This window comes from Quercus robur, chromosome 10 (assembly GCF_932294415.1).
Source record: "Quercus robur chromosome 10, dhQueRobu3.1, whole genome shotgun sequence".
In the NCBI taxonomy this organism is placed as follows: domain Eukaryota; kingdom Viridiplantae; phylum Streptophyta; class Magnoliopsida; order Fagales; family Fagaceae; genus Quercus; species Quercus robur.
Window position 1 is genome coordinate 10,850,179 of NC_065543.1, and position 23,862 is coordinate 10,874,040.

The following is a 23,862-nucleotide window of genomic DNA, read 5'->3' on the forward strand; positions in this document are numbered from 1 at the left end:
CTATGTAAAAACCTAAAAGGCAAAGAATGGAGTTCAAGTATCGCTCGTTGAAATTTGCCATATTGGAGTGGAAAGTTAGCCAAAGTTTGTAATTGAGACAAATTCCAACTTCAAATCCAAGGCTCCCATTCACCAAAGTCTAACAAGAGGGCTTTGAACACTTGAGAGAATTGCTATTTTAGCACCAAAAACAGTAAAAAACTCACTGCATCAAAGTTGTTAAATCAAAACAATTTTATAATAATTTGGCTTACTTTTTGAACTAAAATTCTTTTTTTAATGAAAAATTTTCATATCTTCCATCAACTAAATAAAAAGTTAATATTAAAATTTACTATCCTTATCATTGTGTATTTAAAAAAAAAAAAAAAAAGTAGTTAAAAAAAGTACTAGGTAAGCCAAAACCCTCTCTTTTCTTTTGTTATTTTAAATTTTCTCTTTCTTCAGACATCTCTCTCTCTCTCTCTCTCTCTCCTTTGGTCGACCTCTCCCTGCATGCTTCCCCCCCCCCCCCCCCCCCTCTTCTTTGGCAAGGGCCGTTGAAGCTCATCTTTGTACCTGCCGATAATGCAAGGTTCAGTGGTCGGCACCCTCACATCATTCCAATCATCATTTCAGTTAGCTCTAATCTCCAACCTCATCTTTGTCTTCCTCAAGCTTCAGTCACTGATGTGGTTTGGGTTTTTGAGATCAAACTTTGATTTTATCTCTTTAAGATCTCAAATTTGATGGGTTTTTGAGATCAAAATTTTTTTTTCAGTTCTATCGTCTCTCTCTCTCTTTGGTTGTGTGGTGTTTTATGGTTGTTTTTCTTTTTCCAACTATTAGTGGTGATGCGATTGTGGGTTTGGGTTTGTGATTTTGGGGGTTCGGGGTTGTGGTTATGGGTGGTGGCGACACCGACAATGGTTGTTGTGGCTGTGTTGGTGGTTGAGTGGGTTTCGTAGCTAGTGGGTTGTGGTGGGTGGTGGTGGATTTTTTTTTTTTGGTGGCTGGCGGCGTCTGGCAGTGGGAGTGAGGATGGGTGTGGGTTTGCTAGGTTGAGAAGAAAAATGTAAGTTTGTTGTTTGGATTACTTCAGCGAAGAGAGACGCATATAAGAAGAGAGTGAAAATATATATATGGGGGGAGAATAAAAAAAATATTTAAATGAAATGTTAAAAAAAAACTTTTACGTTGAGTGCATTACAAAGTGAATGTTAAAATAGATAAAATAAGTTTTTAAGGTATTGAAACTTAAAAGTAAATTTATTAGCTTTCTTTTTGTGGATGTTTGACGTTGAGTGCATTATAAAGTGAATGTTAAAATAGATAAAATAAGTTTTTAAGGTATTGAAACTTAAAAGTAAATTTATTAGCTTTCTTTTTGTGGATGCTCTAATTGAGCTATAAAAGCATTTGTATCAATTTGTGCAAAATAGTGACCAACTAACCACAAAACCATCCATATCAACATAGGGAAATTTGTGCAAAACTCATCCAAAGCTATGGTAATTATGGAAGGAGCAAAACTTAGTTACAGTTCTTAGGTGCCGTTTCTTAGGTTTTTCTTTTAAAATTTTGTTATGTGGCTTTTTTCTCATAAATGGAAGTGTATTTTTTAAGTTAAGTAGACACATGAAAAATTTTTAAGAGAATAACCTAATGAATAGTACATAAGATACTGTACATCAGTTTTACCCTTATAAAAATTTATATAAATATTATTCATTTTGTATTTTTTTTTTTTACATATTCCAAGATAAATAAAAACAGTAAATAGTGGTTGTAGCATGCGAATAAGAAGGAAAAATTGAAAAGAATTCAAAATTTTGATATTTTACTTTAATATAGTTTAGAATAGATGCTTTAAAGATTATAATTAAATAAATTTTTTTTTGGCTAAGTTTTTTACTTCTTATTTGTTAACATAAAATAATTTTTATAATTTTATCTCACAGTTAACAAATCATTTATAGAAAATTACGGAATATCACATGGACTCATAGAGTAAGTACTTAAAAAAAAAAAAAAAATTCTACCATCAATAACTAAAATTAAAATTTAATTGCTTCTCAAAAAAAATTTTAATTTACGTTTTTTTTTTTGAGAGAAATTTACGTATTTATTTGGTAATTTAGAAACTAATTTCACTAATAAAAATGGCCACTGTAAATTAATCTCAGATTAACATACCCCCAAAAAAAAAAAAAAGACGGAATAACATACCCAAAAAAAAAAAATTGCTCGTGATTTGAAGAAAACAAAAATAAAACAAAGTTTGATATCATTGCTCTCAAGAAAACAAAGACGAAAGACAGAATTTTTATTGTTTATTGTTTATTGTGTTGTTAGCTGAGAGAGAGAGAGTAGAGAATGGAGGTAGCAGAATTGGATGAAGCACTCAAAGTGTTGGACTCTTCTCTTTCTCTCATCAAATGGCGCCTCAAATCTCAATCTAGGCGCCGACCTGAAATAGGTCCGTTTTCTATTCACTTCCCTCTTTGTGTTTTTCTTCAAATTCCTCATTACTTTGAAAATTTCTTTTTCGTTCTATTTCACCTAAGACATTCATTTTTCTTAGTTATTATATTGTTTTGCTTTCTGGGTTTTTATTAATTTTGTGTCTTTTCCAAATTTGAGGCTCCATTTCGGTTTTGGGTTTTGATATTATTTGTTTGAATAGTGAAATTCACACCTTATTTTGTTTTAGCTTGAAAAATATGGAACCGCATTTAACCCGTAAGGCATTGTAGTTGAGTGTTACTGAATTATGTTGTGGTGTGACTTTTCCTAATAGTTCAAGTTGTTGGAAAAGCTCTAGGCTGTGTTTGGTTATTGAATATGTTTGTAGTTTCTGCTATCATTTATTGGGAAATGAAATGGAAAATTAATGTGAAAATGTGTGGTTGGTTAAGAAATTTATCATTTTTCCAGGAAATGAAAATGCTAAAACTTTTTCAGAACTAAACATGACTTATGATCCAGAATTTTAGTTTCTTTTCCTTTTTGATGGATGTTATGTCCCATTAAGGTGAATTGTTATTTTTGATCAAGTCAATATGGTGTGCAGTGAGTCTGCGATGCTATTACATTTGGTACACTGATAGTTTTCATGTGTTAGAAGCTTATGACTCATTCTCTTGTATGCCATTATTGCTGAAGCATGTAGAACTTGCTCCTTTCCTTACATTTATTTTTCTTGTTTGGTTTTAATTAAAGGGTAAATGCAATTTTGAGTTATTTCTTTTTGTGCTGTTTAAATTGTGATTTTGGAATATCTTCTTGCAGACATACTGGCATTATGTACAGGAATGAGGCCGGTTGTAATGATAGACTATGGTGGAAAGATGCCTGAACTGCAGGAACGACTATGTGCACTTATTAAACTTATTCAAAAGGTTTTACTCAATACTTTTTGTTGGTAAATTCTGCCTTGGTGTTGCTAGTTACTGCCACTGCTTTGAATTTCATTGATTCATTTGTAATTCTTTCTCAATTAATCATCAATTGCAGAACTTACATTTTTTTTTTTTTGAATATTAGTTTAATTTTATTAGTTATATGTCATTATATCTCAAAGTTCTGTGTTGTAATCTGATGTCTTAGATCTAACATAAACTGATTGTGTTTCCTTGCTTTGGACATCTTTTTATTTGTGCACTCTGAAATCAATTTTGGTGCTGTGCTGAATCAAGGACCAGCATATTGAACTTGTATTACTTTTATTTGAGTTGTTTGTATGGAGGTACACATTTGGGGATGATTTGTCAACATGGAAAGAAGAAAATATGATTTAGAAAAATGTCACACATACAAAACTGGATCCTATCTCAAAGTAAACAATAGTGATCAGAGCCCCCTCAAATTTCTTAACTAGTTAGAACTTAAGGAAAATGGTCCTTTTCTACAGCCACTTACACAGAGGACTCCTGGTGATACCATTTTGCATACTTCAAATCTTTTTTGTCACTGTTCAGAAGCAAGTGCTGACTCTGCTGAGTCATCCTTCAAACTATTTTTTTCCCTTTTCTATGGATCTCTTGTTCTCAGCTTGCAGCGAAAACTCACTAAATAACATGTAATCATAAATGAGAGCATATAGTATATTCAGGTAATTCTTCAGCATGTTACACCTGTAACCTATGATATCTGATTGGTGTCATAAGGGATGCTAGCTATAAAATCCTTGTTATTAGCTACAAAGATCTTTAAGATGCCAGAGGACAAAATGGACCTTCTCACGTTTTTCTTAGTTATTTTTCCTTGTCACAGGAGGAAGGGGAATGTGCTTCTTGAAGGAAAATGTGGCAATCAATAAGAGTTTGAGGGATATCCCTATGGTTCCTGCATCTCTCGTGTGGTGCCTGGGTACTGGGGTTTGAACTTAACCTCCCCTCTGCCTATCAAAAAAAAAAAAAGGCAGTCCATCAAAAACAAGTTCATTCTGCCATTGAGCTTTGGTTCAAATGGCAAGAGTGAGATTGTGGGTTCAAAACCCATTGAATGCATATATAATTTACCAATAAGAAAAAATATTTTTCCCCTTCTTTTCGTGTTTGAGAGAGAGAGAGAGAGGAGGAATGCACATAGCAGGGGCCAAAAGAAGAGGGGGGGGGGGGGGGGGGGGGGGTTGATGGGGATTGGGGAGTCTGTGACATGGCCTCCAGAAATTAATCAAACTAAACTCAATTTGGGTCTCCATATCGACTTGAGCTTGATTGGATTGGTAAGCAAAGTTGTTTTCTGGTTTTATATAATTTCACATGCCTCTTTTAACTCTCTTTCTGCCCCATAAAATTTGGTTGGAAAACTTTTTCTTTAATCATAACATAGTTCATATAGGTGGAATTTTGTTAGATGCAATAATCATGTTCTTTCCTTCTATTTAGTAGGACGATCTTGTTTGTTAATAATTAATATACTTTATTTTGAATATACATATATGCAGCAGTCACCCATTTTTGAGCATCTGAAAGTAATGGTTATAGAAGATATGATATATCTAATTCATGTGAAAGGGCTTTCTGAGTATATTAGGTCAAGCTTGAGCTTAGAAGTACCTCTGCCTTTTGTGGACCTTGAACATGACCCTCCTAAGGTTGGTTCCTGTTGTAGGGTACATGTTTCATAATCTCTACCTTCACTATCAGACATTCTCTCTATTTATCAAAAAAAATATATCAGACATTCTCTCCTTTTCCTCTTTGGTGAAGGCCCTCTTCTCATCTTTGTTGCAGATGATAACACATGCAGAAAATAGCCCAGTAGGAATGCAGCTTATATCAGTTCAGAAGTTTTTCTCTACGCTATTTCCTCAAGATGGAATAAAAGATGATCTCCTGCCATGTCACAGGACAGAATCTATGGGTGATGCCACATCTTCTACCCATGAGCTTGTCCCTTCTCAGTTTTCTGAATTTATTGATCTTAGTAGCTGCATGCACGATACACTGGTCACTGTGCCAACTTTAAATGGGTAACTTTTTAAACTCACTTTAATAATACATGCATAAACCCTTCTTGTGATGAGGATGGGTGGAACTACATATTTTAAACTCAGCTTCATACAAATATTTTACAAATGTGTTAAAAATATTTCTAGCCACATTGGTCAATCAATTAAAGTTTTGGGCTTTGGCCCAAGTAAAAGTTAATTCCAACTCTCAATTTGAATAATATAGTATGTATAAGTGGCATCATTTGATTCGCAGTGGAGAATCAGGAGATTCTTATTGCGAAGAAAAAAAAAATTATGTTATTTTGGAAATCTTTGTGGGCCATTGCCTGCCTTGGCATTTATGCACGTGTGATATACATGAATTGTGCAGTGGCCCCTAATCTAGTAATGTCCTGTTGAAAAGAATTGATTTTCCCAGCTTTTAGGAAGCAACTGGGTGGGTTTAGTTTCATTGACAGTAGGAATTGCTTGTGATGTTTGGGGAATTCTAAATGTCAAGTGAATCTTCACCAAATTCTTATATAAATTGTACAGACTGTGTTACCTAAACTGCCCAGACATGTTGAATTGCTGGCCCCTTTGTGGCCCAGACAGTTGAATTGCTGGCCCCTTTGTGGTTGAATAGCTAGGAAGCACGGACACGGATATGACACGGAGATACAACAATTTCTGAAAAATTAGGACACGACATGGCGGGGATACATATTAATTAATTAATTAATTATTAAATATGCTTTTATTTATATATATTTTTATATTTGTTAAGCATTCATTTTCATATATTGTTAATCATATATCAATTTAAGGGCAATAATGGATATAATAATATTAAAAAAGAATTACATAAACCAAAATACACCCCACCTATGTCCCATCATATTAAAAAAAAAAAAAAAAAAAAGGCAGGGACATGCCTGTAGCTGTGTCCCAGAGGAGTCCGCTTATCTCAGAGGTGTTGGACACGGCAGCCCAAATGAGGTGCCCATGCTTCCTAGTTGAATAGTTCCTTCGGCTTGAAAAGTTGGTCTTAATATTGTTGGACTACCCCATACATGCTGTTATTTTCAAGAATTCTTAAATCGGGCATGAGCCTCAAATACACCCCTAAGTATTTTTGTGATTGAAAAATGTAGTAATCCCAATTTGTAGTTGATGCAAATTATTAACTTAAAAAAAAAAAGAAAAAAAAATAATAGCGTATGAGGCTAGTATATATGAAACGGGTGATAACTGATACGTTACGAGGATGAGCGTATGAGGCTAGTATTTAACATTGCTTTCTACTCATCGGGAGAAGTGTTTGCTTGAATCAAGTGGACATACCTTAAAACATGCTGTTAGTTGACTTAGTTCAGAACATTATATTTTTTCAACTTATCTGTTGGGATGAATGCAAGTTTATATGGAGAGAAGACCTTATGAGTCTAGAAATTTAGAAGTTTGGCTCTAACAATTAATCACTCTCTGAAACGTTTCTTTAATTTTCGAAAGGACATGAGAAATATGACAAACAAGCAAGAAGTTAAAAGATCAATGGTTCAGGGAAACCTTCATCCCACTGTTTCTGCTTGTAATTTCACTGTTTAGGATCATTGGTGTAAGAGTTTTTTCCTCAGAATTATGTGCAATTTGCTAAAAAAGTGGGTTTCTGTCCAGAATGCAAATCTGGATGTCTTGTAGAGGCATAAGAAGTAAATGCATTAACCAGTGGCTGAATTATATTTTACTTCTTTTTATATTTATTTATTTATTTTTGGTGTGTGTTTTATGTAGCTAAAATTATTTAGTAAAAAAATATAAAAAATCTTTTTGTAATCAGTAGAAAATTAAAGGCAAACTAAGATATAAGATATCAAGAGTCTTTTCAAGCAAAATTGCTCTTTTGTTTTTATTCTGAGTTAGTTTCTTGATCTAATATATTATATGCGTATGTTAGTATGTATTGCTAGTGCAACTTTGTACACTAAAAGTTTCTTGATCTAAAAGTTTTTGTGCTTTTTTAGGTTGAAATAGCTACATCATTAAATGTCTATGAAGTAATTATCACTTTCAAATGTTGAGAAAGTGACTGAAATTACCAACACTCTAGGGAATGTTCTAAAGAATAGACTTATAATAAACTTATTAATTTTCAAAAAACACCTTGTAAGAGCAGTTCTTCCCTATTCGTGTACTCCATTTTATTCTTTAGTGAATCGATTTACTGCTTAGAGAGCGGCGGAGAGGTTTTTCACCGAGGTCTTCGATTTCCTCTTCGATAACACATCGGCATGTTATCTTCTGTTTGCATTCTTTTTCCCTACTCTTTTAGCTTTAATTTTACTGCTCTGAATTGATGAATATGACTTAGAGTAGTTTATTGTTTATTCGCTCACATTTACTCTATTCTGTGGTTAGTTTAAGTTAGAATAAAATCAACCGAGTCGTAATTTTTAATTTGGGGGTCTAAACAGCTCGTGTTTTCACACAAAATCGAGCTTTCAATTTATGCAAATATGACATCATGTGGTATTTTTTATTCATTGTGCTGATTAGTAAACTCACACATATTTACATAGATGACATCATCTTATTAGTTAGGGAGGACCACATCAACAGTCCTCCCGGTATAAATAATAATTTCTTATTTAACGAGAAATTATTAGGTCCACCAGAGAATTGTTAACGTGGTCCTCCCTGACCACCCAACCAATAAAATATTGTTATCTATGCAAATAGGACATCATCTAGTAATTTTTATTTTTTATTCCTTGTACTGATTAGTAAACTTGCACATATATTTACATAGATGGCATCATCTTATTAGTTAGAAAGCGGGAAATAAGGAAAGAAATAAGTGATTTTTATAAAACTAACTTCCAACTAACAAGGCACAAAACAACTAAGGACACATGTTACTAACAAGTAAATACACTGCTAATTAAATGCAAACTAAACGACAACTAGTTTATGCACAACTTATATACTATACGACTTGTAACATAAGAGCATTCGAAGCCTATGTATATTCCCAGTATTGCAATCTGTGCTTGATCTTAGTAACCTCACCAATGCAGCTTCATATATTTCAACATTGCGCTGATCCCATAAATGCACACCATTAGTAGGATTAACAGCCAATAGCTACAAAGACTCAACTATAAAAGAAAACACCACTCCACATTGTGACAACATGCTGATTACGCTTTTTCAGTTCGACGACTTAACTCGCCCACCTACCCTCAATCTGACTCACTTGCTCTCATCAACTGGTCAACGCCTGTCCTACTCTTGAGTTCACTCGCAAAACCCGAGCTCTGTCCTCTTATCTTCAGTCTATTATCGGACTCTCCAAAGGGGACATCGCTTTCATTCTCTCTCAAAACCTCATTCAGGTTCTGATTTTCTTTCCGACGTTTTCGTACCCAGGCCTTCTTGAAGTGACCAAGGCTTTCAACGATGAAGGCGACACTGCTCGATCCTGCAATATGCCTGGGGTTCTCTTTGTTGGAGGTTGATTCCTGTTGGGTTTTTGTTGGGTTGTTGAGGTTGTTGATGAGAGGGCGAGTGACAGGCGTAATTTGATTTTTTACAACAAAAAAAATTAAAAGAAAAGAAATTAAGTACTCTGGCGCCCAAAATACATAACGCGCGCCTTAATTTTTTTGCTAGCAATGACAAAACCTTATTTTGTCACTAATGAAACCTAATTTTTTTACTAATAGTGACAAAAACTTATTTCGTCACCAATGAAATCTAAATCTTATATATTAGGTGACGAGATTAGTATTAATTTCGTCATCTATTGTGTTTTTTTTTTTTTTGGTAAATATCATCTATTGTTTGTATTTGGTGATGCAAACCTTTCGTCACCAAAGATCTCACTTTTGGTGACAAAAATGTTTGTCACCATAGACAACAGTCAGTGGCGGCGCCGCGTACAGGTCAGGGTGTTCACCATAGACAACAGTCAGTGGCGGCGCCACGTACAGGTCAGGGTGTTCCCAGGAACACCCTGACTTGAAAAAAATTAAAAAAAAAAATTATATTTAATCTATGCTAGGAACACCCTCATCCCAAAATTAGGAACACCCTGAATCAAAAAATTAGGAATACCCTCAAATTAAATAATTAAAAAAAAATTATTTGTCCTACTTTCAAGCCAAAAAAAAAAAAACCCAAAAAAAAATTTTGAACTAAAATCTGAAAAAAAAAAAAAAAAAAAAAATGTTAACAGAACCAAGCCCATTGCCCACGGCAAGCCAAGCCCACGGCAAACCCGGAAAGCCCAACATAATACGGAGGTAGCAAAACCCATGAATTCTCACCCAAAAAAAAAAAATAATAACAGAGCAAATCAGAAATCAAACCATGGTCACGTCGTTGGCAGAGATCAAGACAGTCTATACTCTATACAAAGCAAAAACAAATCAAACCCCATTACCCAACACTGCAATACAGAGGCGTTTATCAAAAAAAAAAGAAAGAAACCAAATACAGAGCAAAAGAGAAACAAAATACAGAGCAAAAAAGAAACCCCAAACCCAGAGCAAACCAAACCCACGGTGGCGCCGCCACTGCTCGCAGGCGCAGCTCGCTCCGTGACCTCCGCCGCTCCTCGTCTAGTCGTCGTCGCTTGTCGCCTGCCGTCGTCGCTCGTCGCTGGCCCGTCGTCGCTTGCCCATCGTCGCAGATCATAATGGTCTCACCGTCTCAGCTGTTCCGGTGCTTGGCCTGTCGGCCTCAAGGTATTTCTCCCCCTTTTTCTCTCTAACTCTCTCTCTCTCTCTCTCTCTCTCTCTCTCTCTCATACTGAAATGAAAACCATGAAATGATGAAATGCAAAAGTCTGATGCCTCTCTCTCTTTTTATTCTAGTCTTTAAGTCATTAACTCTCTCTCTCTCTCTTTTGAAATTTGAACTGGAATAATCTGATTGGCTGGCTGTGCCGAATCTTTACTCTTTCTTTTATTTTTTATTTTTTTTTGGAACCAATCTTTACTTTTAACTTTATTTTGTTTTTTTGTCTGTTTTTTTGGCTTTATCATATAGCTTTATTCGTTGCTTTTGTCTGTTGGGCAGTGACTCAGTGTGTTGTTGATTAGTAATATGTATTATGATTGTGAAATTTTCTAATTGGCAGGTTGTGATTGGGGGATGATTTGTGCTTGTCTGTTGAGTGGGGTAGGGATAAATGGGCTGATGGGCAGTGGGCACATAGGGCTGGGCAGTAAATGATAATTAAAGCAGTATAATGTGTTGCACATTACACTGCTTTTATTATGCTGCACATGAGATGTATAATGTTTAGCTCTTTTAGTGTATGTGCACAAAGAATTAAACAATATAACAAATTAAAGTAATATAATTAATAACAAATAAATTAAAGTAATATAGTTTATTGTTACGCTAAACAATAATAATTAAAACAGTATAATTAATCAATGCATTATAAAAGACAAATAAATTAAATTATGTTAGGCTAAATAATAATTAATAATTTTATAATTAATGAAACAATAATGTAACAAATTATAGTTTATAAAAAACAAACAAATTAATAAAACAACTAAACAACAATAATTAATAATTTTATTAATATTTCAAATAAACTTATAGTTTTTTGTTTATTCTTTTGTTATAATTATGGACAAATATTTGATAAGAAAACCACGTACCCAAGATTCAGCTCCTGCACAAGATTCATCTTCATCTTCATCTTCTAAGCGAATTCGTGTTGACTTTAACTTAGAGAATCTTCCTTCAGATCCTGGGCTACGAGAAAAAATATCATCTTATCATCCTAATCATCATTATGAAATAAGAAGATATTATTTAACAAAAGGCCCTTGTCAACTTGTTTTACACAGTGATGATTACCCTATATCTTATTTTTCTGGAAAGCCCCGTCGATTTTTATCCAAATGGTATAAAGATAGATACTGATTGGAATATAGTATAGACAAAGATGCAATATTCTGTTTTTATTGCTACCTATTTGGACAAGATGTTGGTAAGCAAGGGGGAGGTGACACTTTTGTAACGAAGGGATTCAAACTTTGGAACCAGAAAGATAAGTTAAATTCCCATGTTGGAGGAGTTAATAGTGCTCATTACCAAGCTGTCCAGAAGGGTAATGATTTGTTGAAGGAAAAGCAACACATTCAAAGTGTTTTTGTTAAGCAATCAAATCAAGATAAAATTGACTATCGGATTCAATTAAATGCAATAGTTGATTGCATAAGATTCCTTTTATGCCGGGGATTAGCTTTTCGTGGTCACGATGAATCTCAAGGTTCAAGTGATAAAGGAAATTTCCTTGAGCTTGTACAATTTTTGGGGGATCACAATGAATCTATCAATGAAGTGTTGCAAAAAGTTTCGAAAAATTGCAAGCTTACCCACCCTGACATTCAAAAAGATATTGTGAATGCAATTGCACGTGAAACATCCAAAGCCATTATCAAGGATCTTGACAATGGGTTCTTTTCAATATTAGTTGATGAGTCACGTGATATCTTAGTGAAAGAACAAATGGCCCTCGTTCTTCGTTATGTGAACAAAGAAGGAATTATTATAGAGCGATTCCTTGGTATTGTACATGTAGCAAGTACTACCGCTTTGTCACTCAAGCATGCTATTGAATGTTTACTTTGTGAACATAATTTGAGTTTATCGAACCTACGTGGGCAAGGTTATGACGGGGCTAGTAATATGCAAGGTGATATTAATGGTCTCAAAACTTTAATTTTGAAAGAGAACAAGTCAGCATTTTATGTCCATTGTTTTGCTCATCAACTTCAATTGACACTTGTTGCTGTTGCTAAAAATCACATTAACATTGCTGAATTTTTTTATGTGGTTAGTAATTTAGTAACTGTTGTTGGAGGCTCTTGTAAGAGACGAGATGCTCTTCGAGATACACAATTTGCCAAAATTAAAGAAGATTTAGAGAATGGTGTACGTAGAAGTGGGCAAGGTTTGAATCAAGAGACAAATCTTAAACGTCCTGGTGATACACGTTGGAGATCATATTATGGGACCATTCTCAGTTTGATTTTGATGTTCTCTGCTGTTGTTGATATACTAGAGATTATTGAAGAAGATGGCCTCTCCGACCAAAAAGTTGAAGCTCGATCTATTATGAGGTCAATTCTTTCTTTTGAATTTGTCTTTGCTCTACACTTGATGAAAATATTTTAGGGATCACAAATGAGTTGTCAATAGCATTACAAAAAAAAAAAAATCAAGATATAGTAAATGCTATGGATCTTGTTAAAGTGTCTAAGCAACGGTTGCAAGTGATGAGAGATGATGGATGGGCATCTTTATTGGCTGAAGTATCTTTATTTTGTACCTCACATGATATTCCTATCTTGGACATGGAAGCGATATTTGTAGTTAGTGGGAGGCCGCGACGCAACACCTAACAAAATACAAATTTACATCATTATCGTGTTGAGCTATTCTACACAGTCATAGATATGCAACTTCAAGAGCTTAACAACCTTTTTTCTGAGGCGAATACTGATTTGCTACTTTGTATGGCTTGCTTGAATCCAAGTAATTCATTTGTGGCTTTCGATAAGGAAAAGTTGATACGTCTAGCTAAGTTCTATCCCTCTGATTTTCTTGGGACAGATATTTTGGCACTTGACTCTCAACTGTAGAATTATATTTTTGATATGCGCAGCAATGACTTCTTTTTAGGGCTTCAAGGAGTTAGTGAACTTGCTAAAAAGTTAGTGAGCACAAGAAAACATGAGACTTATTCATTAGTCTATTTGCTAGTGAAGCTAGATTTGACCCTTCCAGTTGCTACTGCAACAGTAGAAAGAAGTTTTTCAGCAATGAAATATGTAAAGAATGAATTGCGCAATCGAATGGGAGATCAATGGATGAATGATTGCTTGATTGTGTATATTGAAAAAGATGTAGCTTGTAGCATTGATAATGAGACTATTATGCAACGATTTCAAAATATGAAAACTCGTAGAAAGCAATTGTAAATTCTATGTATTTGTGTATTTTTTGATTGTTGTTGTTGTCAATATATAAAATTTTTTTTTATTAGATTGTGTAATTTATGCTTTTTGAGGAACACCCTGAAAAGATTTCCTGGAGTCGCCACTGACAACAGTACAGCCTACACCCAAAAAAACTCAATGGGGCCTTTTTATTTCATGAGCTATAGAGACAAAAAACCTATTTCGTCACCAATATTAATATCTTTAGTGACGAAATATTGATTTCGTCACCATAGTAAAATATTTTATCAAAATCGGCGATGAATTTTTGTTTACCTCACCGAATGTTATCATATAGTGATGAATTTAGTTTTTTCTCATTAGATTTTGTCACTATAGCCCACTTTTTTTTGTAGTGGCAGCTGATATAGGAGTGTGTTGTGGGAGAAGATGAATGAAAGTTTTTGTTAGTGGGTCTAAGACTTTGGAAAGTGTTTGTTAGTGGGTCGCCGATAAAGATCTCCACCACTACGATGCGAGTATCTCATACACAAACTTCTTCTCCTTTTTTTATTTACATTTTGTCCTTTATGCCTTTGTTTTGATGCGCCAAAATTATTGCATGCAAATTCAAGTTTCTAATCTTAGAGAATATAAGAAGACTCAAGGACAATTAATGTTTCTTGATATGCATGATATACCCCTCAAAATCACGGTAGAAGTCTGATGATGCCATAATTTTAGAATATAAGCTCGTGAAGGTGCCTTGAAGATGACCATGAATGATTGGATTAGATGTAAAATGGGTTAAGCATAATGAGGAATAAATCGTGCAAAATACTGAAGATGATCGTGTATAACGACGACGGATAATTGTCAGGAGACAACTACAAATGCCAAAGAATGGCTACGCCAATGACCAAATAGTGTATGCTACACCGGGAGGATGGTTACACTAGTTAACTAAGGAATATTGGTAGAGGACAACGTTATGATGAAGCACGTGAATGAGTTGGAAAATTTCACATTGATTGAACCCATAAATTTTGAGTGATGGACCAAGTTGTGTGACTTAGGAGTCTCAAATAGGATAATAGAATTTTAAATAGTCATATATCATATAGTATAATATATGAAAGTGGAAGCTAAGATAAATTTTAATAAATATCAAAGATTCTAAATTAGATTTTAATTGCATTTCCAATTTTACTTCAAGTGATTCTAGATATAAAATGGTCTCCAATTCACTCTAAAAGTGTCCATTCCAATATAATTCTAACTAGTCGCTAACCCGTGCGATGCACGGGATAATTAAACAAAATTTATACACATTCACTTTTATTGGTACAATTAATTCCATTATCTTTCATGCTATACTTTGTAATTATACGGAATTAAGTCAACTCAATTTAAGTAGTTGTAATAAAATTGGCTTCTACTATTCTCTATTTTATAGAAATATGAACATATTGGATTTTTCAAACAATTACTAGTATTGTAATAAAATGATTTATTATTGAAAATAAGAAACAAAGAAAATCTGTCTATAGCTTAAGAAACACAATATACTAAAATTAAAGAGATAAAATTTTCGGAGGACAAAATATTATAGATAATTTTAGAAACAGATTATACACTTAAAAGGGTTAGTAATTTATAGCACTTACCCCCCACTATTAGTATACAGACACCAAGTGCGGTCGTCGTAACCCTTTGAAAGAACGTTCCCCAATTGGACCCTATCAAAAAAAAAAAAAAAACACCCAATTAACAAAATTGATCCAAAAGGGTCTAAAAAGCGCACAAAATCAATTCAAAAAACAAAAATATGAGACAAAGTAATTACTTTCCGCTCCCAATGAAATCGTCTTTTGTATTGATGTTCCAAATTGCAACACTTATCTCTCTAAGGCCTTCAATTAACGAAAACACAAACTTCTCTTGGAATATCGGAATATTATGACCATCTATACACACACACAAAAAACAAAATCAGCATAACTCACTATAACTCTATAGAAGCCTCAAAAATATAAAGAGAAATTAAAGGGGTTGAATTTGATATTTATGTTTGGAGAGAGAAAGTTTGTAGAAACTATGGCTTTATATTTCTTAACTTGAGAGAGGGGTAAGGTTGCTAGGGTTTTGAGGTGTTATAATATTTTTATTTTTATTTTTTATTTTTTAAATATTGTGCTGACGTGGAAAATTGTGGTGCCTCAAAAATATAAAGAGAAATTAAAGGGGTTGAATTTGATATTTACGTTTGGAGAGAGAAAGTTTGCAGAAACGATGGCTTTATATTTCTTAACTTGAGAGAGGGGTAAGGTTGCTAGGGTTTTGAGGTGTTATAATGTTTTTATTTTTATTTTTTATTTTTTAAATATTGTGCTGACGTGGAAAATTGTGGTGCCTCAAAAATATAAAGAGAAATTAAAGGGGTTGAATTTGATATTTACGTTTGGAGAGAGAAAGTTTGCAGAAACGATGGCTTTATATTTCTTAACTTGAGAGAGGGGTAAGGTTGCTAGGGTTTTGAGGTGTTATAATGTTTTTATTTTTATTTTTTATTTTTTAAATATTGTGCTGACGTGGAAAATTGTGGTGCTAGCAGAGGTTTCGGTTTTATATATATATATATATATATAGATTATGTGTCACTTATATACATGCAAATTCATGTATCTAAACTTAGAGAATATAAATTAAAAAAAAAAGACTCAATTCTAATGAATTATATAGTGTATATAATATGATAAATACATACAATATATTACTTATAAAGTGGAAACTTACACGCACACACATATAGGGTTATAACTTATAACTTATAAGCTAGTAATATATTAAAGTCGAAGTATAACCAGAATCCAAATCAAATACAAATTAGCTTTTAATTGTAGTCTAATTTTAAGCACAATGTCTGTTTTAGTTTTCTTAATTTTAGTGTTAAGTAACTCATTCATAATATTTAACGTGAAAACTAAGGTAACCACTTCACAGTTCACCCACCTTTTTTGTTTTTGGAAGTTTGGAAGGAGAGGAATGTAGAAAGTAAGGGGAAATGAGAGAAGAGATGAGAGGAGTTGTTATTCAATTTCAATCCCCTTGTTAAGATTTTTTTTAAAATTAAGTAGGGGGAATGTATATCTATCTACCCTTTGTTTGGATGTTTAAAAATTAAAATGAGGAGAGAACATAGAAGGCGAATGGTTAGATAAATTGACATAAGGATTAAATTGACAATTTGAATTTTACTAATATAATGACCCTTACTTGCTAATTTTGAGGAACTAGATATAAATTGACATCATTAGGCTCTAATTAGCAATTGAAATTGTTTATATAAGTGAATCCCCTTCCTTCTACTCCCTTCCAAATTCCTCTACGTGAGTGGGGTTAGGATACCCTCCAAATCCCATCTTCTCCCACCCTAAAAAACATCAAAACAAGGTTCATTAAACCTAACCACCATCCTTTCTCTCTACTCCTCTCACCATCCAAACAAGCTTCTAGGAAAAACCACCTCATTATCACTAATGGATTTGTTCATAAATAGTGATTTCAATCTAATTTGTATATAATTTTAAATGTGTAGGACAATAATGAGAAAATAAATAAATAGATTGTCAGAAAAAGGACCTTGAGTAGGAAATGTTATGAAAGCTTACCTTAGTTATTAATTTGTAGCAGCTAAAAGAACAACCCTTCAAGTTCAACTTAGCTATCAACAACTCATGCTATCTATAGTTCTCACAACTACCATTTCAAGTAATGAAACCATGAGAGTATATATAACTAGTCGCTAACCCGTGCGATGCACGGGAAAGCTAGTGTATAAAGATGTAAGCTATTCTTTTTCTCTTCCTCTTTGCTTGTACATTAGGATTCCACTTTTATAGATTCCTATCCTTGATATGAAATATTAATCTTGATATGAAACATTAATTTACATAATAAAAAATAGAAATCAAACATAAGTTTAAAATAAAATGAAGAATTAAATCTTTAACATCCTCAATTATCCATAAAATGTATGAAACACAAATTTAAAGAACTACTTAATCAATATTTAAAATAAATTGAAAGACAACTTTAAAGCGTTTTTTGTATTTTCTTCCTTTGTTGCTTCATAATAGTCACTGAATATGTCCTTTAGTTTTCCTTGAGTACAAATGTTAGTGTGAGTTGCACATTGCTCTTGAATTCTATACCTGATAAGAGAAATGACATATATAATGTTAATATCATATTAGTTATTGTGTATTTTAATATAAAAAGTAAACATTTTCATTTTGTATACATTGGGATTGGGAAGCATGCCTTTTTGTTGCAATTGTCGCACCATAAAAATTCATCTCTTGATTTTACCTTTTTACGACATACTTTGCAACAGATAATATACCAACCAGAATTATCTATCTTAATGTTTATAATCTTTTCCTAACAGGTAAAGATAGTTTCCTAGAAATTGAATTTGATATCAATCAATTCATAATTTTATAGTTAATTTTTGTAAAAGCAGGTCTATATTGTTCAAGGTTTTCTTTTTTCTTACCTCATTACCAGAGTCCCACATAACTTTTGTTATTTCACTTATGGTTCTTCTATTGATGTTCATCTCTTCTTGAATTGTCACTTGTGCTTTGAATTGCTTTGGCATTTGTACTATTGGTTGGTTATTCTCCACCAGCCTATTATATTACATAAAGATAGTAGACATAGTATTGTTGACAATAAGTTATACTCTCCTGCAATGCACGGGATTCATTAAAAAAAAAAACAATTATCTATATATAAACTTATATCTATGGTACAATAATGAATACTATGATGTATATATGACATTGTACAATTTAGCATTCAGCTTGAAATGCAGTGGCCCTTTCTTTCTTCCAATGTAAACACACTGCATCTCAGGGCTAGCAGAGCCAATTAAACTGACCTTATTAAACACTTTCGTACCATCACAAAAAGGCCATTCATGCATAAAATGTAATGGTCAACGTTGAAATTGAAAAGATGAACCGGAGAATTGAGATTGTTAATTTCAGGCCCTTCAAGGGACCCTCCTATCACATGTAATTGTTGGACACTTCTTAAGCAAGGAGGGTATGGACAATGCACAGAACACATGACATTACAACTTCAATATTTATAGATTCAATTTATTTACAGAGGATCCATTGTCTCTTGAAGAATTGAAGTGCTAGCTAGAAGTTAGGTTAGCTACCTCTCATTTTAATCTAAGATTTTCGTAGGTCATTTATGGCATGCAACAAAGGGCTCATGCAACTACAGTAGGATTTGAAACACATTGAATTTAGATCAAATATTCATACTTATAACAGTAGAATAATAACGATCTGTCAGCCATCAATATCACAAAGTTTGTGTTGGATATTTAGTTAGATTTCCCAGCAAATAGAAATGAAAGACAATATGTTTAAAACAGGGCATTCCCATCACAATTAGAAACCTAAAATAAACTTAAAATCTCAAGTAACCAACACCCAATCGTGCAAAAATTACAATGAGAATTCAGACATTGGCAGCCATACATGAACCCAGATAAGAATTCACAAAATTAAATCCAATAACCCAATTATTGGAAGCACCTGTCCAGAGCTACACGCCGTAGTTATAATGATATCACAAATGTGCAAAGACTAAATTACCAGAGCCAGCCGGGTATATTATATGTAAAACGGTACTTGTGTTCTGATATTTTCATACCCTAACACTATTTACTACTAATATTTTATATGGCAAATACTTCTAATATAAAATAAACTTCAAAATCCAAATAGAGCCACAATATTGCATATACAGTTTAGATTAAACTTAATAAACCGATAATGATATAAAACAGACTCCCACAGATACACACAGTCTACTCCAACCCTGCCCTAAACAAAAAATCTACAGGGAATTCAATAATCAAATAGAAAATAACAAACTGAATCTGAGTTTCCAGTCAGTTATACAACTTCTTAATTGGAGGCTTACATAATAATTCAGCCAAAATACTTTATATTTCAAACAATATCTTATAGGAATTAAGAAACTCCAACCAAGGCTACTAATAATAACAAAAAAAAAAAGAAAAATAAAAATAAAAATCTCCAACCAAATAGAAAAAGGAATTAAAATACAAAATAAGAAAATGTGAGAACCTGAGAGGACCATCATGGAGCAGCATTGAAGTTTTATAGGTCAAACCACATATTGAGTAACCCCTTCCTGAAATTTGATATATATTAGAACCACACACAAAGCCAAACTACAGGTTTACAAATATGCTCATACTCAACTACTTTAAATTTCAAATTCACAAATAATAATAAAATTATCCAACCAAATTCAAAATTATAAACTACAAAATACAATCAACTCTAGAATACAAACCAAATTAAGAATTAATTATAAAGCAAGAAATAAAAATTTCATCAACACATTTTTAATTCCCTATTATGCCAAATAATTATTCAACCAAACAGACGATTAAGCTAAGGTAAATCGGATATGCTAAAAAAACGTAAATAGCAAATAAAGCAAAACTTGAAGATAAAGCAAAACCTGTAGGATTGTTGATAGATTTTGAGGGTTGGGAGGCTCTTCAATACTATCTCCACTACGAAACCCATTCATATCCACAATATTTTCTTACAAAACTTGTAGAATTTAATTTTCTATTAGTGTTTCCCTGACTTCAACAAAAAAGAATAGAGAGGAAAAAAGGGTTAGGAATTGAAATCCCTAAATTGACAGAAAACCTAATTGAAGACAGTAGGAAAAGAGATTAGTCATAGATTAATTGAGAAATACCCAGAGAGAACGGCCGGGTCGGAGATTGAAAACGTTGGCACCCATGGTTGAGCTTGGGTCTGCGTTTGAGAGAGGAACACCCATGGTCGTGCTTGGGTCAGCGTTTGAGAGAGGATAGATAACAATCTTTTGCTTGATTTGTTGTTTCTTTGTTGATTCTTTAGTCTGCTAGCAAAATAGGTTTGTTTAAGGAGTTTTAATGGGTTTGCTTTTGGGGAAGAAAGAGAGGTTTTTTAATTAGGTTTGTTTCAGGAGTTCTATCGGGTTTGCCTTTGGGGAAGAAAGATAGGTTTTTTAATTAGTTTTTTAATTTTAAAATCAAGTCTCATATTGTGTCCTGATCAACATGAAGCTACGGTACAATACCTGATAAACTTGAAGCCACGGCCCACTATTAGATAATTAATTAATAGTTTATTAATTATTTTTTTTATTGAAAAAATGCTGATGTGGAAAATTGTGGAAAGAGCAGAGGCTTCGGTTTTATATATATATATATATATATAGATTAATTAGTAAGGCTAGAACTACAATTAAAATTACAATTTTCATCACAATTTATCTACATGGTAAGTTGTGACTTGTGAGTGATAGAGTAAAAATAATAAAATAATAACTCCATATTTGGGATTCAGATCTTCTAGATTTTTTAAGGTACTCTACCAAATAGATTTCCTTAAATTTTACCCATTTTTTAATGATTTAATGATCTAGATTCTACCACCAAGATTATCAGAAACGGACCGAACCGACCGGTCGGACTGGGTTACTCATGAACCGGTCACAAATCTGGTTTTTTATATGTGAAAATCAGGCATTTAATTATTTTGAGTGAACCTCTTGAACTAGGGTTCAACTCGAAAAACCGGCCAAACTGTGGGCCGGTTCAACCGATCAAAGAGTTGACCTTATTTTTTTAAAATAGAGAAAAGGGAGCCGTGGAGGTTAGAACTTGAGACCCATGCCTTATTTAAGAATCAAGTCCAGCATCATGACCAACACACCACACATGTTGCTTGTGAACAACTAAGAGGTACGGATAACGTCATTGTTGCTCAAGAACTTGTGTATACTTTAGAAAAGAAAAGAGGGAAAGCTGGATTTATGGTGATAAAGTTAGATCTTGAGAAAGCGTATGATGGATTGGAATGGAGCTTTGTGAGAAGCATGTTGTTCAGTTTTGGGTTCCATGAAGACATGGTTGAGCTGGTTATGAGTTGCATTTCCTCCAGTTCAGCCTCTTTGTTGGTTAATGGGAGCCAGCTTGATTCATTTGAACCATCTAGGGGGTTGAGACAAGGCGACCCAATATCCCCCTATATCTTCATACTTTGTATGGAATTCTTAAGCTCCCTCATTAATAAGAAGTGTGAAGAGGGTAAGTGGATTAAAGTGAAGGCTTCATGTGGTGGACCTGGGTTTTCTCATTCGTTTTTTGCTGATGATTTGCTTCTTTATACCAAAGCCGATAGGGGTAATTGTGAAGCAATAGTTGATGTGTTGGAGGAATTTTGTGAGCTCACGGGGCAGAAGATTAGCAAGGTTAAGTCCAAAGTGTTTTTCTCCCCAAATACGTCTGAAGAAACAAAGGATGATTTAGTGCAGTTGTTGGGGATTAATAAAACTTCTAATCTAGGTAAATATCTCGGATTCCCTATGTTGCATAAAGGGAGACGCCAAAATGACTTCCAATATGTGGTGGAAAGAGTTTAAGTGAAATTGGCAGGATGGAAAACCAAATGTCTATCTCCTGCAGGTCGGTTAGTGCTTATAAAGGCAGCGGTGACTGCCATTCCAGAATATACTATGCAATGCTATAAAATACCAGTTAGAATCTGTGAGGAAGTTGATAAGCTTGTTAGGGATTTTTTATGGGGGTCGACGGTGGAGAAGAGGAAGATGCATATGGTTGGATGGAGTCATGTAATGATGCCTCAAGATCTTGGGGGATTGGATATTTTCCAAATGAAAGCTCGAAATATTACTCTATTGGCAAAGCTTTGCTGGAGGATTGCTTCTAGCCAAGACTACCCTTGGGCACAAATGCTAATAAGTAAATATTTAACTGCTACTAGACTTAGTGATGGAGGAATAAAGCTCCCTGTTTCAAAAATCTGGGCTACTTGTAAAGAAGGAGGAATTATTTTTAATAAAGGTTTGAAATGGGCAGTTGCAAATGGAGAAGAGGTGGGATTTTGGGATGATTTTTGGTTCCTTTAGGTCCTTTAAGGAAGCAGATTGAGGGTCCCCTTGCTGTGGGGGAAAATAGTTTGTCAGTTAAGATGTTCTTATCTAACCCCAATGTGCTTTCCTTCAATTTTCCTGATACCATTTTAAAGGACATTCAAGGTATCCCGTTAGCTTCGTGTCCTGAAGTGAAGGATAGGCTTATTTGGGCATATTCAAAGGATGGATCTTTCTCCTTAAAGTTTGCTTATCTCCTTGCCAAAGGTTTAAATCCTTTGAACCTTGCTTCTCATCCTTGTAGGTGGGTCTGGGATGCTTACACTACTCCAAGGATCAAATTCCTTTTATGGCTTGTTTCTCGGAATAGTATTCCTACTCGTGTAGTGCTTGGTTCAAGGGGTTTTAACCTGTGTTTAACTTGTGAAGTGTGTGGGCTCTCAGATGAATCTATTATCCATGCATTGCGTGACTATCCAGGGGCGAAAAGAGTGTGGGCTGAGTTGGGCATCCAGTGTACAAATCAAGAGTTCTATAATCTCCCTTTACCGGAATGGCTGAAGAGCAACTACTACTCGGTCCATATTTTTTCTTGGCCTCGTATTCCTTGGAAAGTGTTATTCCCTCAGGCTCTTTGGCTTATATGGCTCCAACGAAACAAGGTAATTTTTCGTAATGGAAATTTTGATTTGAATTTAGCTGGTCATTGCATTAAGAAATGAGCTGAGTTTTTTTCTATTGTGCCTGAAAACCCCATTAAACCGAATAGAGTGTTGACTCGAGTGTATTGGACTAAACCCCAAGAGGGATGGGTGAAGTTGAACTCGGATGGATCAGTGTTAGGGAACTCGAAGAAGGCTGGTAGAGGAGTGGTGATCAGAGGTAGTAATGGGGAATGGGTTACAGGTTGCTTAAGGAAACTTGGGAACATGTCTTGTACAATGGCTGAGTTGTGGGCGCTTAGAGATGGGCTTCTTTTGGCAAAACAGCTTAGTTTAGATAATATTTGTGTGGATATGGATGCTGATTACCTTGTTTATTTGCTTAATAATACTTTTGTGGTTAACCTTAGTCTTGAACCTTTACTTTCCGATTGCAGGAACCTAATGAAGACGTTCCTTAATTGTACTGTAGCGCATGTATATAGGGAGGCGAATAGGTGTGCTGATAGATTAGCTAGGTTGGGGACTGAGCTGCATTCAGACCACCTTATTTTTTATAATCCACCGCCTATGGTGGAAGACCTCCTGGCTAGTGATAAAGTTGGCCATTTTTGTAATAGGCTTGTGGTGCCTTAGTTGTATAATATTTGCATGGTTTACCAAAAAAAAAAAAAAAAAAAACTATGAAGTGTATTATATTTATTATAAATTTATGTCAATTTTAATTTTTCAACTTATTCTATCACATCTCTCTCAATTTATTAAATATTACTAAATTTATTTCCTTTGATTTATTCAATTT

General features: G+C 33.9%; 1 protein-coding gene and 1 long non-coding RNA gene across 7 annotated transcripts in view; one reads left to right on the plus strand and one right to left on the minus strand.

Annotated features, from left to right (window-relative positions):
- The first annotated feature begins 2,234 nt into the window (after nt 1–2,234).
- Nucleotides 2,235–23,862, plus strand: part of LOC126701766 (uncharacterized) — a 72,773-nt gene continuing 51,145 nt past the window's right edge. The window contains exons 1-4 of one of the 6 annotated variants that reach the window (XM_050400122.1): nt 2,235–2,458; nt 3,271–3,380; nt 4,934–5,080; nt 5,220–5,458. In XM_050400122.1, coding sequence (XP_050256079.1) covers nt 2,356–2,458; nt 3,271–3,380; nt 4,934–5,080; nt 5,220–5,458 — 599 coding nt within the window. In that variant the 5' untranslated portion in view covers nt 2,235–2,355. Of the gene's footprint in view, nt 2,459–3,270; nt 3,381–4,930; nt 5,081–5,219; nt 5,459–23,862 lie in introns of all 6 variants that reach the window. The other 5 variants (XM_050400119.1, XM_050400125.1, XM_050400124.1 and 2 more) reach the window with 5 other exon arrangements.
- LOC126701767 (uncharacterized) lies at nt 17,368–20,513 on the minus strand. Its single transcript, XR_007647481.1, has 4 exons — nt 20,215–20,513; nt 19,966–20,096; nt 17,945–19,629; nt 17,368–17,600 (listed from the first exon to the last, which is right to left on the minus strand). It is a non-coding gene; the product is annotated as an uncharacterized LOC126701767 (long non-coding RNA).